We start from the raw sequence: 16,525 nt of genomic DNA, 5'->3' as shown, positions 1-16,525 counted from the left end.
GATTAACAAGGAGTCAAAATAAATTTAATTTTTTTTCAGTTTGTATCTAGGTGTATGGGTGTTGTGCCTGCATGAATGCTTGCCCACATGTACCCCGTGTGCAGTGCCTGTGGTAGTCACAAGAGGGTTGTGGATCCTCTGGAACTAGGGTATAGACAGTTGTGAATTGCCACATGGGTGCTGGGAATTGAATGCATGTCTTCTGCAAAAGCAGCCAGTGCTCTTAACCACTGAACCATCTAAATGGAAGCCAAGAGTATATATACTCCAGTCCCCAAGGTATACTTTTTAAAAATATATTTAATTGGACAAATCTCGAATGAATGTCACATTCTAATTTGTCTCTCCACAAGCTGGCAACAAAGAGCAGTCCTTCCTTTTTACTGCAAATACTCCAGAAGACCCCAGGACTCTGATTTTTCATTGTAAATATGAGCTTCTACACCAGAATTTTATTTGGAATGGCTATACAGAGTAGAACTACAGACAAAACCTGGTTCCTCTTCTAAGTCAATAACGTGTGTTACTCACTACCTTAGAGCACTAGTAAAGAATCTGTCGTTATAAATGAAGCTTGATTCCAAGAAGGGTGGCTGAGTCTATCAAAGTGCCCTACTCATTAGTGAGCTTCTATAGGTCTTTTCAAGGATTGTATTTTAAACACCTTCACTCACGAGTAAGCTTCTATAAGCCCTTTCAGGGATCATACCTTAAACTGAAAAATAAATCTATAGAGTTAAGAGTACATAAAAAAATTAGCAAATAGTAATTTTATTTTCCAAGAAAAGTACTGAATGAAGCTCATGGCTTCCATCTAGAAAGTTGTGTTTCCTTAATTTAATGATGTGTAACCACAACAATTGCAAAGAACAGAAGAATGCAAAAATTACATTGGTTACTACAATTTTAATACTCCAGTAAAAGAACATGAAAAGAAGACATGACTTTTCCTAAGGACAATCAAAAAGTGAGAGCAGCATTAGGGAAGTGCCAGCACCACATAACAGTGTGGTGGGTTGGGTGCAGCCCCCAGCGTCAGCAGGTGGAGGCAGGAGGATCAGAAGTTCAGGTCATTTTCAGTTAACATAGGTATTTTCAGATGATATGATATCAGGCTACACATGAGACCTTGGCTCAAACAAAGCTAAACAGTGAAAGTGAGGGCAAAGAAAACAGCAATCCCTTAAAGCAGAAGGTCAGGACACTGAAAAGACCTATCAGTTTCTGAGTCCATATGAAGCAAAAAGAAATTCTGACAGCAGTTTCATTGTCAGCCTCAAGAATATTATCATTTTGTTTTATTTTTTTTACCATATTACACATAACAATGCAATAATCAATGTGGTAAAAAAAAAAAAGAAAAAGAAAAACTATATACTTAATTGGAATAAAAAACGAGAAATAAGTCATATAATTTTCAATAAGCAAAGCTGATTAAAGTAGGCCAAACAAAAAATGTGGAAAGGTAAAACTTATTAAGACTTCCATATATCATTATTTTTTCATATATATATATGCACACACACACACAAACACACATACACACATACTCCTAACATTTCTCCTTAGTGTGGATATGACAAAATAAAATCCAACCTTTATTCCAGGACATCTCTTCAAGGTGCACCCGTTTGTCCACTGGCCCTATAGTTCTTAGCTCATCTTCTGTAAAATACAAAACAAGATAATTTTAATAATGAAGAATGCTGATAATGCATCTCTGGTGTGGCCGTTCAGACCACATAACAAAACTGCAGGCCATGTAGCTTCTGACATCAGCACAGAAGCAGGGAGGGCACATATCATGCCTACCCAGATAAAGAGGAAACTCTATATGAAGAACAAGAGCAAGCCCGAAAAACAGCCCTCCAGAGAAACAAAACTGGCCAACACTTTGATCTTGATCTTCTCAAGCCTCCAGAATCATGAGAAATAAATTCTGGTTAGGTACATGGCCTGCAGTTTTGTTATGGCAGCTCAAGCAGACTAATGGGTATTCTTTAAACCATATGAGATCAGGCCAGAGGTGCTGTAAAGAGCAAAGCTACAAAAACATAGGGGACTCTTGGTCATCTGGTTGCAAGAGAATAGTAAGAATCTAAAGGGAAGGGGACTTCACTACTATGGTAATCCAACAGCAGGGCTGTGTGCTATTGCATCTTTTGCTGTTCCCTGGCCAAAATGTTCCTCTATAGATAGAGGGTCTCACGGAGCCATGAATCTATCTAAATGTAGTAAGTATGGTCTGGGTAGAAATAGCATGAAGTCTCACTTAAAACATGTAAATTTGAGCAAAGATAGCAACTATAGGTGGGGAACCTTACACACTGTTTTCAAAAGCATTGTGTAATTTCTGTATGTGTGTATTGTTCTTTTAGAAGTTAACGCGTAAAAAAAAGAGAAAAAGGAACACATTACTGTAATTCACAACCTCCCCCAACTTCAATGGAAATTTCTTTAGCTGTCTCACTAGTCTCCTGTTCCCTTGCTGAGAATGCGTCCCTTTGTTCTGTTGTGTGCATGCCTGCAACTTAATTATATTTAATAACCACCTGCTCAGAATTTATTGGTGAGTTACACAATTTAAAAATAAATGAAAAGATTATACAATATTTTGAACCTAACATACTCTTCTATTAAAGTATGGCAAATATTATACTACATCATATTTACTGAGTACCAACAGTCTCTTAAACTGTCCCTAAAATCCAGACACAGACTTTGTCTTGTGGTCCAGACAGCCCTTCCAACTATCTATGACCACTGAACAGCTTATACATAATTTATAGTATGCTAAGTAGTTCCTAAACAAAACAACTTATTTTTCACATTCTATACAAAGTATACTTGCCTAGCTGTCTGGCTTTCTCTCTCTCACTCTCAAAAGACCAGGTTTTACTTTATAGTCCAGGCTACAACTGAACGAACTGTGTGTAGATCATGCTAGTCTTGAATTCATGGCAGTCTTTCTGCAGCCACCATGCCTGACTTGTCCCCCCACCCCTACCCATTCTTTTTCCTTTCCTTTGAGATATGGTCTCTACATAGCCCTGGCTGTCCTAGAACTCACTATGTAAACCAGACTGGCCTGAAACCACCTACCTCTCCCTCTGGAGTCCTGGGATTAGAGGTGTGTGCTGACACACCTGGCTTTTTCCATTTGTAATATTAATTTTAATTTTTAAATATCAATCTGAAAGTCTAGGGAACAGAAAAAATTCTGTTTTAGTCTCTTATTCAGAAGGGTCAACTTGTTAGAATTAAGAAATTAATATCTGAGGGATGGGGATAATTCACAGCAAAAAGACCGAATTGGAGAATAAATAAGTATCATCAATTTACAACCAAGCTCCTAAGGAATCTTCTATTTCTCTATACTTTGCACACAACTGAAGCAAAACAGATTAGGGGAATCTGCTTTCTCAGCCTGACCGAGCGTGGCTATCCAGAATAGACTAACTGTATTAAAATGATAAACAATTATAAATACCACTGTATTTGAAAATAAATAATAAATGAGAAATATCTTTCAAATGTAACTGCCACGCAAGTCAGCTTCCTACTGTTCTGCTTTTACTGGGAAGCAACCATTATTCTGATCTAGTTACTATTTTGTATACCACTCCATTAATCCCCCCACATTTCATTACTTTCTCTTCCTCTTTATCCCTATGCACAGGGCCTTTAAGAGTATCACCTATTCTTGGTTAAAAGATTAGCGTAGCCCATCTCATGGTGAAAGGGAAAAGAGAATACAAAAATCATTAGTAGTTCTTTGTCAGAGATCAGAGTTAAAAGGAATATAGTGGAGTTCTGTGGCTATGGAAACATGAAGATATTGATTATTCAATACTGTGTGCACAAAAAATCCATGAGTCTGGTTTTAAACATTAGGCTCTGACATAAATAGGAATTTGCAACATGCCAGGAAGCCTTCCCTATGCTGTTGAGGGCCAAGAAGTGCTTTCTGGAAGTCTTGGGGGCTTTCTGGTTAAATTGGTGTGCTTATAGTGAAAAATCTATCAAGTGACATAGATTTCTGCACCTCTATCTATCTACTCATGTTATACTTCAACAAAAAGTTTCAAAGACAGTGTATTTGAGACTCTAGTGGTCCTGTTTGAAAAACTAGAAATAAGAAAAGTTATTTTTTTAAGAAAAGTTATTGTCCTTTCAAAAGACAACAATCTAACAGCTTCTGAAAAGACCAGGGTGATTAACTCAGAGGAAAATTGGATCCCTGGAGAACTGTATAATGAGCAGACACACTACAGGAAAGTAAAAGGTGAATCTAAATGTGGGCAGTGGGGGGTGACCACGATCCTTTGTTGAGAGGCAGGTGTCCAAGGATAGGGCAACAGCACATTCCACCCAGCCATCCCAACCCCCACTACAATTACAAGAAAAGAGTACAAACAAATCAATGTGTTTTTCTTTCTTTTAAAACAATGATCTCTGCTTTCTCTGCTTGTCCACCATTGTCGTTATAATTCAAAATCTTAATTCTTTCCTATCCACTGAAGTCACTTTGCAGGAGTCCTGAAAGTAAAGTAGCTTTGATAATTCTGTATTAATCAGGCATGGCATCTTCAAAACAGATGAGTATGTTTTCTTTTGAAGCCACAAACACAAGGACACGCACACATGCACACACACAGATACGCGCACACAGACATAATGCACTTGCACACGTACAAAATTTTGTTCATGGCAATGAAACATTTTAATAGGCAGATCTAGAAGTGCAAATGTCACCTCAAAGTTCTCCTGTGGAAATATGACACTACTAACACTGAGAAAAGAAACTGACTTGATTTAAAGACCAAAATTTAAAAATTGAATCTTTTTTTCCCTACATAATGGCAACAACTATTTGAGAAAACAAACAAAAATCAAGAAGAACAAAGCAACCCACAGGCATCTGTAAAGAGCACACTGCTGGCATTTGGTGTGCTCACTCTCCAGTGCAGGAACTACACACTTTGATTCTTTCTTACAAAATGGGCCCAGCTCTTCTGAGGATATATAGGAATATTAAGGTCTGTTCACACCCTATGTCATACTGACAAACTTGGCCAAGTAAGACACGACAATCACCAACTCCCCTACCTTTCAATTTTACTTTTATGTAACAAACACAGGGCATTTTAGTTAGTGTGAGGTTCCCGAAGAATATAAAGATAAAATCAAATAATTTATGTGGTCACTTGAAAAAGAATCTTTCAATCTTTAGAAGTATAGGCCCTTCTGACCTTGCATTCTATTGGGTTTGTCTGACAACAAGAGGTGAAAGAATTCTGTGGCTCCATTGTCTCAACAGTGGGATCTAAGACAACACTGGCAGGGCTCATCAGAGAGGTTTATGAGCCTGCAATTCAAAGAGATTAAAAGGAAAATCTACAGCGATTCTTTCACACTGGCGAATAACATTAAATAACTATTAGCAGCTTGGTTCAGTCAAGCTCACCAGGGCTCTCGCTGAGTCATTCAAAGCCTTCTAAAGAGGAAAAGTTTCTTCAGCCCCATTTGGGAATCAATAAATATTTCTTACTTCTTGTAAGACAATGGAATTCCAGTCTTTAAAAACTTCTTTCTAATGCTAGTCAAATTCCTAAAACAACCTTTTAGTATCTAAATAATTACATTTCTAATCCCAGTAATTTTTTCTAACCAAATCTACAATAGAAAAGAAAAGAAAAATAAAAACCAGTAAGTAAAATTTAAAAACAGCAGCAACCTGAAACTCTATGGAGAGGGACTTAACTGCTCACTATGGCTGAGGTGTTTTAAAGTCTCACTCAGCTGAATAATGGCCAAGAGATCAAGTGCATCCGCTGGCCTGTCCTATTCACACGTAGAAATGTCATTTATTCAAAAGACCATCACACCCCCCAAACGCTGCTGTGTAGCAGTTAGTCTGTGTAACTTTCATTGTTATGAAATTTCAAATGCATAAAAATAAAACATTTGTTCCAGTTTTAAAGACTTGTGTATGTATATGAATTAAAACCAAACAACTAGTGTTTTCCTCTAGGTCTAGCTCAGAATTTGTCCATCTTTAAATAAGCAATTTAATTTTAAGAATCATCTCATTTTAAAATTCATTTCCCTTCAGAAATTAGACTTCCCAAATAGGAAGGATTAGACAGTAATCTGTCCTGGCAACCATGTGGCTGTTCTTGGTAGTCTCTGATAGAGGGCTGACAGTTGGGCAACACTTAACTTGAAAATTGCTTATTAAACTATAAAGCCTAGCGTCTTTTCTCAGATGAAATTAAAGTCACAATTACAGTGTTTTCCACACTGAAGAAAAGAACTTAACTGTGGAATCTTTACAAACTAGAGATAGAACTGGTCCTCAGGAAAGGTAACACATGAACCTGGTCTAAGGCACATACCTGTGACTGCAGCCTTCTGAAGGCTGAGGCTAAAGACAGGACATCAAGGACACCCCAGACACAGAGTGACTCCATCTGGCTGGGGAGGAGTATGGGGGAAGAAAAGGACGGAGGAAAAGAATAAAAGGTTAAGATAGGTACCAAATGAAACGCAAAAGCTGAAATCCATCCGCTTCACTCTAGAATGGGTAGAACAGCAGCAGAGATGGGCGTCTTGTTCAGATCATCAAAATGCCTCATCTCCAACTATTTAGATTAGAAAGTAGTGGAGCAAACACTAGCTGTGCAAAACTTGCAAGCCTGGAACCCCGATTAAGACTCAGAAAATAGTGCCAGGTGCAGTGGCTCAGGTCTGTAATCCCAGCACTCAGGGAGGGAGGCAGAGGCAGGTGGAGCTTTGTGAGTTAGAGTTCAGCCTGGTCTACAGAGGGAGTCCAGGAAAGTCAAGGTTACACACAGAAACCCTGACTCGAAAAACCAACCAACCAGACAAACAAACAAACAAAAAGACTCAGAAAATGGCTTTCAGTCCCTTGCTATCAGTCACTAGGTTTGTGGTTTGGTGAAATCAGCTAACCACAAGAAGCTTTTGAACTTCCCCTGGAAACAAGTAATGGTATCTTCCTCACAAGGGTATTGAAACAATATTTTAAAGTAGTAACTATTCTAACTATTATTATTTCATACTTTTCCCATTGAACTCATAAGAAAATGACTAAAACCTAATTCATTGTTGGAGAGGAAGCTTCAAGTTCCAGTAGGAAGGAAGGCAACAACTTACATCATCTGGTTTCTTAACAGTTGTCAGTCCCATTAAAACTGATGTGTTATTATCAAACATTATATATATATATATATATACATACATATATATACACACACACATATATATGTGTATATATGTATATATGCATGATATATGGGGATGGGAAAAGTAAGAGGGACAAGCCAAAAAATTTCTGCCCCATTTTAAATTTCAGAAAAATGTCATCCTGGGGAATTATAAAGGTTCTTAAATGGAGACAAATGGAAAGAAGGTATATCAACTAAAATGTAGGGACTGTGGAGGAAGACAGCAGCACAGAATGGAAAGGCACAGTAGCTGTGGAGTTGATGAGGCTGTGAGCAACAGAAGGACTGCGGGAGCTGTGAGATGACTTGAATATACAGGACAAAGGAACACTACACAAAGAAGAAATGCCACCTGACCTTTCTGATCCATCAGTGGTAAGCAGAGCAGAGCAGAGGTAACCAGAGTAAGACCGGCTCAAGTCAGAGGAAGGAACCAAAACATGAGAAAGGCAACTGGTCTTGGTTTTGAGCCAGCCAACTTCAACTAGGTCAAATAAACAAATAGAAATTGGGAGAGTGATTAAAGTAGAAAATAAGCACTTCCTCAAACCCTCCATATCTGTAATATTAAATCAGACTCTCCAATGGTATTCACTCACACCAGAATTACAACTGTATTTTTCCCAACAGGCTTCTAATTATTTGAAAGTGTTTTTTTTTTAATTCAATATTAGTAATAAATAATTATAAAAATACTTCCCATTGTAAAAATAGTTATTTGTATTCATGTGAAAGCAAAATAATGAGAATGACAAATAAAATGTGGCAGGGGCCCCTCGTGGAGAGTTCATCTATGCTCTCCTGTCCCTCTTAAGATGCCAGTCTCAACTGTCTAGATGGATTTTCTGCATCATTTCACACACTTATTTTTCCCAGAAACAGCCAGCAAAAAAACAAACCTCTCGATGCTTATCTACAAGTTTTCACCTGAAGCAAATTTTTACAGTCAATTTTGAAATTCCTAAAATCAAACTGAACTCCTAATCTGACTAATTCAAGTATTTTGTAAAGGTCAGCTTTCGGACATAGTTTACACAATCATCTACTGGCTTCAAGTACTAGCAGCCCAAGTTTACATTATTTACATATATTATTTACAGTTAAAAGCATGTTTTTCCCTTTCTTATAATCTGTCTTAAACATAAAGGCCCTTTTCAGAAAGAATTACAATTTTACACTTAAGATTTAGTGATCTAAGACATGAATATTCGTGGTGTTTTAGAGATTCATTCCTCATGTACAAGATTTATTTCCTTATCTTCCATGTTCAAATATTTATCCTAATAAAGAAATGAAGTGAATGTGTAAAAAAACACCAGAAGCGACTTGCTATATCCAGCAAAGAGTAGCATCTTAGCTGTATTTTCTGCCAAATCCCTGTCAGCCAGGCTGCTTAGGCATCTATATACTTGAGCAATTGCTCAAATGACAGCACACCATTACCAAAACAGTTACCCACACTAACTGAAAACAAGAGGTTCTTAACATAAAGTATCAGCAGAGATTCTAAACACAATCTTATTTTTTAAGCATTAGTTTATCTGATTAACTGCATTTATACATTTGTTCCTCTTACAGGTAACAGAACTAACTCATAGCTTTGCCAGGTCTGTAGAGCCACTGAGACACTAAGATCTGTACAACAGAACAGTACAAAGCTACTGAGCCATGGTCCCTGTTATTCCCATGAGATACTTTTGTTGTTTATAAGAAAACTCCCCCACAAGATTTATACAGACACCAAAATCTTTTCATTAGCATTTATTTTGCATAACTTTACAGAATTCTCCAGTATACCTCTGGTAGAAATGCAAAGCTTAAAACTGCACATTACCAACAACATGGTAAATATGCCAACTGGAACTAATTGGTTAATTTCACTAGTTAATATCACTTTCAAGATGTATGACATCTAGAAACCCAGTATTACTCATCCTTTTAGACTTGCTTTCCTTTGTCTGACCAGTTCTGCCCTAAAATGCCAAGAATACAGACATGGCAAGGAAGGAGAAAAAAATATATGTTTTACTTAAGGCTATCTGCCCTCCTACCTCATTTCTTCATTAAAAATAGCACATTTAGTTGTTTCTTTTGAGAAGTAAACAAATATGAATGCCAAGGGTCCTCTAAATCAGCTTCTGGATACGTCTACGGCTTTGGCAATACCAATGATGCGCTTCTTATATCAGAGTACCATTCTGAACATGAGATAGGAAGAGCCATTAAACATCAGACAATGAAACAAGTACAGCTTAAACTTATGCTACCAGTCAGTGGCAGGCAGGCAGTAAATATACTTCCCACTGCAAAAACAAAGTTTTACAATAACCATCACCACATGCAAAAAGAGTTCTGCATTGCCAAAGCTATTTCCATGTCCCCAGGGCTGACCCAGAAAAACTGAGTGCTCTGACCTGGTTTTAACAATTATCCTTCTTACTATCTTACACTGATCTTTAACAAATTATATCTCAAAGATGTTCCTTACAGTAAATCTAAATCCTGTTAGAGATTCGAGTTCATTTCATTTGTTTTTAAAAAGCCACTTATTGATGAGAAAGAAGAAATTAATATCAGTATCCAAACCAGGTTTATGATGAGAGTGTTGAAAAGCAGCTCTGGAATAAAAGGTTTAAATAAAGCAAGACACGCTTAGATACTAAGGTTCTCAGCAGCAGGCCAGTGGCCTTTTAAAAGGGAACAGAGAGCTTATGCTCAAAACTTCTGGCGAAGAACACAGTTTACATTACATATGGAGTTCTCAGGTGTCATTAAAAGTTGTATTTCTACTATCCTAGAACAGTGCCACTTAATAATCACCCACCTAAAGAAATGATAAAGAAAACTGACAAACTAAACTCAAGTCTATCTGAATCATGATTTTTCCAAACTTTATTGTGATTTTATCAATTACCTACAAAATTCCCCTATGATACTTCAGGCTACAGATGCTAGCTTATTAAAAGCTTAAAACTGCACATTCAAAGCTCAAAAGAAATGCATAGTTCTGGTAACTCCTTAGGTTTTATTAATCACATGTAGTTATAATCTCTTTGAAACAATCCCTTCATGCAATACTACACTCATTTTAAACCCAGTTTCCTAGTTCTTTCTAGTTTTGGTTTATCCTACCGCATGGAAAAGTGGCCAGTTTCACTCACATAATTTTTATAGTATACAGCTACAAATGTCAAAAATACACACACAGAATGTCATGTCCCTACACACTTTGTTTTATTTTATGCATGAGAAATTTTGCCTGCATATATGTTTGTATACTAAACATATGTGTATCAAACATATATGTGCACCAAACGCTTGGTGCCTACAGAGGCCAGAAGAGGGCATTGGAAGCCCTGCGACTGGAGTTATAGGTGGTTATAAGCTGTTGAATGGGTGCTGGGAATTGAATCCAGGTCCTCTAGAAGAGCAGCCAACGTTCTTAACTCCTGAGTCATCTCTCCAGCCTGTGTCTGACACTCCTTAGGGTATAGTTTGTATGACTTCTTCTTTGGTAAACTGGTGTCACATATTAGTAAAGACTGATAAAAATGTGAAGAAATATCATCAGAGAACTGTGGCTTTATGAAGCTGGACCAGCAAACATCAACATTACAACATATTCAAATGTATTAGGTCGCTCCAATACAGTCACAGAAACTTATCATGTGAACCCTGCTGGTAAGGATGGACCTATGGATAGAATTTGTTCTCAAATGAAGGTACTTCTACATTCTTTCTGACAGATATATATATAAACAGAAGACCAGATATTTCAGGCACATTTAAAAATCAATGCAAATCCCTTAAAATGGTACACTCATCAGGTCCTAATATTAAAAAACAAAAGCAAACAACAAAAATCCAAATGTAGAAAGGCCCAGAGATGACTAGTAATACAACTAAACATTATTACAAACAAATGTACAGCTGGCATGGGAGTACATGCCTGTAACCCCAGCACTCAGGAAGCAGTCAGGAGAACTGATACCAGGCTAGGCCAGCCTGGGCACATAGTGAGTTTGAGAGTAGCCTGGACTACAAGGCTACCTTGTCTCAATGAACAAAAATGAAAAAAAAAAAAAAAAAGAAATACCACTGAAAATTAAATATGTATTTTACTGATAATGCTTCCTCTGATACTATGGATTTCTACACATACTGGCTGTATCCTGTAATGTTACATTTAGAAATAAAGTCTTGCTTCCCAAGTCAACTTTCCATAATCGCAGTGGCAGGCACCTTAGAAATCCACTTGGTGAGGTGCATAGTGTGCCGGTGCTGGCATGGGAGGGGATTCAGAAATCAACTAGCGACCATGAAGTTCTATCAGCACATCTCAGTCAGCGTTGAGCTGATGTGCTACTGCAGAGAAGAAACTGAATGTTTTCCCCACAGGCTGAAATGGATTATTGACCCCCCCGCCTCCCACCTCTGTTAGCATGTAGGGTGCTTACTGAAGGTCCAAATATAAGGCTGAGGGACTCCTGTCCCAAGGCCAGTGCTGAAAGACAGCCTATCACTTCGTGTAACTACAGTTCATGTGTGACAAACCTGACCTACATTTTTCTTTCTTTCTCCCAACAGCTTGTCACTGTTTTAAGGAGCTTTTTTCAAAAGGCAAAAAGAAATGACCTTTAAAATTATTTAAGCAATGTGCATTCCTAAGGCACCACTGACAGCAGTTTCATGAAGAGTAGCTAATCATGAAACCTACCTTAAAACAAAGGGCACAGCCAGCAGCGTGTGGTAGGAGCTAACCTGAATAACAGCTTCCTGTAGATGGCCATAGCTACAGTAATATAACCTCCTGAACGCCACACTTAAGATTGTAATGCACACATAACTAAGTTTAATACCAAGTAGTTTAAGGCATGTAATGCATATTAATTTAGGGTGTATGAGTGAACATTGTAGTAGTTTCCAGAAATAATCTTTCATGCCTTATAAGAAGTTATACCTTAGTAGTTTTGTTAATTTCTTAATAGACACATAATAATCACTACTAAGACTAGGACATATTTAAAAACAATGCTAGGAGGAGGAATAATGGTAGCAATAACTGGATGCAAAAGCTGGGAAATGTTTCCCCAGCATGGCCTGAACACTGTGCTTCACAGAGCTTCCCATAGCTCTTCTCTTCTCTACAAGTACCTACCATGGCGCTGCAGATCATACTTTTTTTTGGTTTCTTCATTCCCTAGAATTTTCCATGCCTGATCAATTTCAATGAACTTCTGCATACACTCCTCCATGGTTCCTGCTGGCGCATCTGCACTTTGTTTATCTGGATGATACTGCCAATCAAAAATAAGGGTGGTGTATAATTGAGTGGAATAGGTTTAAACAAAACAAAACAATCATAAACCTGAGCTTTAGTTAAGAAGATAATGGGAAGATGGAAACTAAGATGCCAAGGCAATGAGAGAACAGTGTTGGGCACAGGAGACAACTGCCAGGTTAATTAACCCACTGCAGTAGCTGCAGATCCACTGGTGACACGATCTGTCACAACGTGCAAAGACAGCATTTTCTGGATAATTTGCTCATGGAACACTGGTCTCATGGACAATTTACCTACAGAAGGTAACTAACACAAATAGAAATAGGTACGTGCAGAGCAGCAGGACCTGAAAAAGGAGGACACAAGCCACGCAAATGAAGACTTCCTTATATAATGTTTTGAATGTAGATAAAATTTCAAAATGGACAGATTGTTTTTTTATGAAATTATACAGCCATACTTAAAACAATCTAACTATAAAAACAGGAGACTTTTTACATTCTTCTCAGACCTGATGTTTTCACAGTTCCTAGCCTACATTTGTAAGGAATTCAATAAAACAATTTAATATAAATTCTTTAAGCATATTTCTCACATGACCCTTCTAACTCTTAAGAATTTTTTTGTAATGGTTTCAATATTTATACTATTTGGCCCAAACTGAGAAGTTCTTTCCAACTCATAACCACGAAACGCTAACTGCAAGGTGGTTTACTAGGAGCCTCGCTTACCCACCCTTTCCCCCTTTTCTCTACTTCTCTTCTCTCTTCTATGTCTAACAAGTCTATCAACAAACACATGAAAAAAAATTAAACTTGGGACATTCACTTAAAATAACAGCCAGGTGGTCCTGCAGATGCTCACACGTGCAACTTTTTTTCATTTTCAGGCATAAATAAGAAACTATTTGACAGCATTATCTAAGATTTTCAACCAGTAATTACTTTGAAAGTTTTATCAAACATATTACAGGACACATTTAAGTTTCAGAGATAAACCTAGTAATTTTATTGTTTTCTTTTTCAAGTGGCTTCAATAAAACATATTTCATGACACATGGATGTAGACAGCTCATTATCACACGTTAACAGCATCTGCAGATTCGGCCTCTGACTTATGAACATCAAAAGAACACAAGGTTTTACAAGCACCCTCTTTTTTTATTCAAGTTGCTAAGTTTAAATTTGCATAGCAAGTTATGGTAACATGAAGCACAATAACTATAATTCCCATTGAATTCAGAAAGTATATAAGTTTAGTTATTTCAACTGTGAGCTTTAACAATTGGAGACATGCTGGGGTAAACAAGGAGAACTGTTTCTACTTTAGGAAACTTTTCTCTTTATACAATATTCACCAGTTATCAACATTTGGACACCTAAACCAACCGTTACAATAACTAAGGAAAAGAAAGGAAGTCTTTACTGCATCATCTTCTCTTCCCAGGACATATTAATGCTGCTCATAAACATTGTTCCAATATCCCAAGGTGTGAGATAGTCAAGAAAAATCCCAAATCTAATGCATTCCTACAACAACAAACACAACAAAGCTCCTGATCAAAGTCACCCTGTGTAACATCCAGACATTCCACCAGTACACATTTAAGAATAATTTCAAAGCCAGGTATGGGGGCTCCAACTTTCTATTTCGCTACTCAGAGAAGCTGAAGCAGATGGACTGGTACAAGTTAAAGGTCTCCTTGGGCTAATACACAGTGAAGTTCAGGCCACCTTGAGATCCATGGTGAATTCAATACATAATTAATAAAATCCCATCTCAAAAACCAAGAAGAAATGTAAAAAATTACATATGGATACATTTAATTTCAGCAATAATACGAGTATTAAATAATGCCCTAGGAACATCACTCTAATCTTGTAGAGAAAGAGTAGTGTGGATTAAAAGCTAGGTAATTTCCAATAGGCTATCATAGAAAATCTTGATAGACCTGATCATGTGCTGGCCTGATGAAGAGAACTCTACTAAACCAGGAATTAGCTCCTGACTGCTACAAACTGAAATGTACCATTAACTTTATTACAAGTTCTACAATAGTCAGTGTGATCCAACCTTCCTCTAACTTGGTATTTTCCTGAACAATACTGAAATAAGTAGCTTCCCTTCTGAAGCTTGTATTACTAGAATTCAACATGATTCTATAGCAGTCAGTTAATGGGTAAATTCCATTAAAAATGGTAATAATCCTAAGAACTGATGAATGAGACTCCGGGAAATTAAAAAGCTTCGGCACAGCAAAGAAAACAATCACCTGAGTAAAAAGACACCAACAAGTGGGAAAATACCAACTCTGATTACAAAGCTAAACTTAGACTATATAAAGAACTATAAAAATTAATCACCAAAAATCAATAAATGGGATAATAGATTAACAGACAACTCTCCAAAGATGAAATTACAAGCAGCCAATAGACAGATCCTAGCCAAACTGTTCAACATCACTTGCAATCTGTGAAACACAAAACAGGTATCACCTCACCCCAGTCAGGTTGCTTCTTAATGAGAAAAGGAGTAACAACAAAGGCTGGTGATGATGTGGAGAGAGAGGAACCCTTATTCACAGCTGGGCAAAACATAAAATGGTGCAGCCACTGGAACCTAACAGTTCCAACTATCATATAACCCAGTTATACATCTTCTGACAAACTAAATTCACCCTCTGGTGGAAGGAAAGAGCTATGGCGTGGGTGTACATGTACGTGTGTGCATATGTACACACACACACAATAAAAATGTAATAAAAACAAAATATAGGTATTAGAGAAAGAAGAAAAACATGTCACCCAGGGGTGCTAAAAATCTTACTTCTGTAAAAGTAATTACAGAACAAAATGAAAAGACTAAAAAGGAACAATTTTGCCTATGATAAGCTGTAATGGCAACCAAAGGCATCCAATTCAAATCCATGTCTCCTGTAATTATTCCTCAGTATGTTTATGGATGGAAGATCTTTGTCTACTTGTCTTACATCAGTACATTAATGGATCCCAAAAGCTTTTTTTTTTTTAATAAGAAGACTGGTTGCTTATCATATTTATAATTCAAGACTTACTTTAAAACTATAGTAATTAAGAATGTAGTCTTGTATTCATACTATGATACAAAGAGATCAGTGGAATGGAACAAAGAGTCTAGAAACAGACCATATATGATCAACTGACTCTACAAAGGTATTATGGCAGTGCAATGAGGAGAGTATTTTGGTCATCTTTCTGTTACTGTAACAAATGAGATAAATCATCTTAAAGAGAGAAAAGTTTTGTTTAGCTTATGGTTTGGGAGACTGTAGTCCATGGGCATCTGGACCTATTGCTTTGGGCCTGCAATAGCAGATTATATCATGACCTGAGCATGTGTCAAGTGTGGTGTGTTCATTTTTTGGTGGCCAGAAGGCAATGGGCCAGAGTTCCAATATTCCCTTCAAGGACATGCCCCAAAGACCTAAGTTTTTCTCTCATTACCCAAGAGCACAACCTGGGGAACAAGGCATCAACACATGGGCCTCCAGGAACATTCAAGATCCAAACTATAGCAGTTTTCATATACTGACTGGTTTTAAATGAGTAGGTACCTATATGGAAAAATAACCTCAATCACTATCTTGTTCTTAACACAAAAACTGATTCAGGGTGAGTTAGAAATATAAACATAAAGCATAGAGCCAGCTGGACACAGTGGAAGCACCACTGTGATTCCAGTCCATACAGGCAAAAGGCAGAGAATCACAAGCTACAGGGCGCCCTTTGACTTCACAAGGAGACTGCTAGCAAGAAACAAGGGCTGGGGGGTGTAGCTCAGAGGTAGAGCGCTTGCTGAGCCCATACAGGGCCTAGGTTCAATCTCCAGGAATACAAAACATACAAACACAGACAGGCAAATAGCAATAATAAAACCAGAGATTCATAAAGCTTCTCAAATGGAACAAAAAGGATTATTTCTGAGCCATGGGACAGATACACACCATGTTGAA

At 37.4% G+C, this 16,525-nt stretch overlaps 1 protein-coding gene across 3 annotated transcripts in view; it reads right to left on the bottom strand.

Moving 5' to 3' along the window:
• Dnajc24 (DnaJ heat shock protein family (Hsp40) member C24) overlaps window positions 1–16,525 on the bottom strand; it is a 47,273-nt gene that overhangs the window by 5,578 nt on the left and 25,170 nt on the right. For all 3 annotated transcript variants that reach the window (XM_055599328.1, XM_055599338.1, XM_055599318.1), the window contains exons 3-4: window positions 12,409–12,547; window positions 1,597–1,665 (exon numbers count right to left, since the gene is read on the bottom strand). In XM_055599328.1, the coding sequence (XP_055455303.1) occupies window positions 1,597–1,665; window positions 12,409–12,547 (208 nt within the window). The remainder of the gene's footprint in view (window positions 1–1,596; window positions 1,666–12,408; window positions 12,548–16,525) is intronic.

Source organism: Psammomys obesus, unplaced genomic scaffold, assembly GCF_907164565.1.
Source record: "Psammomys obesus unplaced genomic scaffold, mPsaObe1.curated_primary_1811, whole genome shotgun sequence".
Taxonomy (NCBI): domain Eukaryota; kingdom Metazoa; phylum Chordata; class Mammalia; order Rodentia; family Muridae; genus Psammomys; species Psammomys obesus.
The sequence above is the reverse complement of the archived record's forward strand: the minus strand, read 5'-3'. Positions and strand labels throughout refer to the sequence as shown.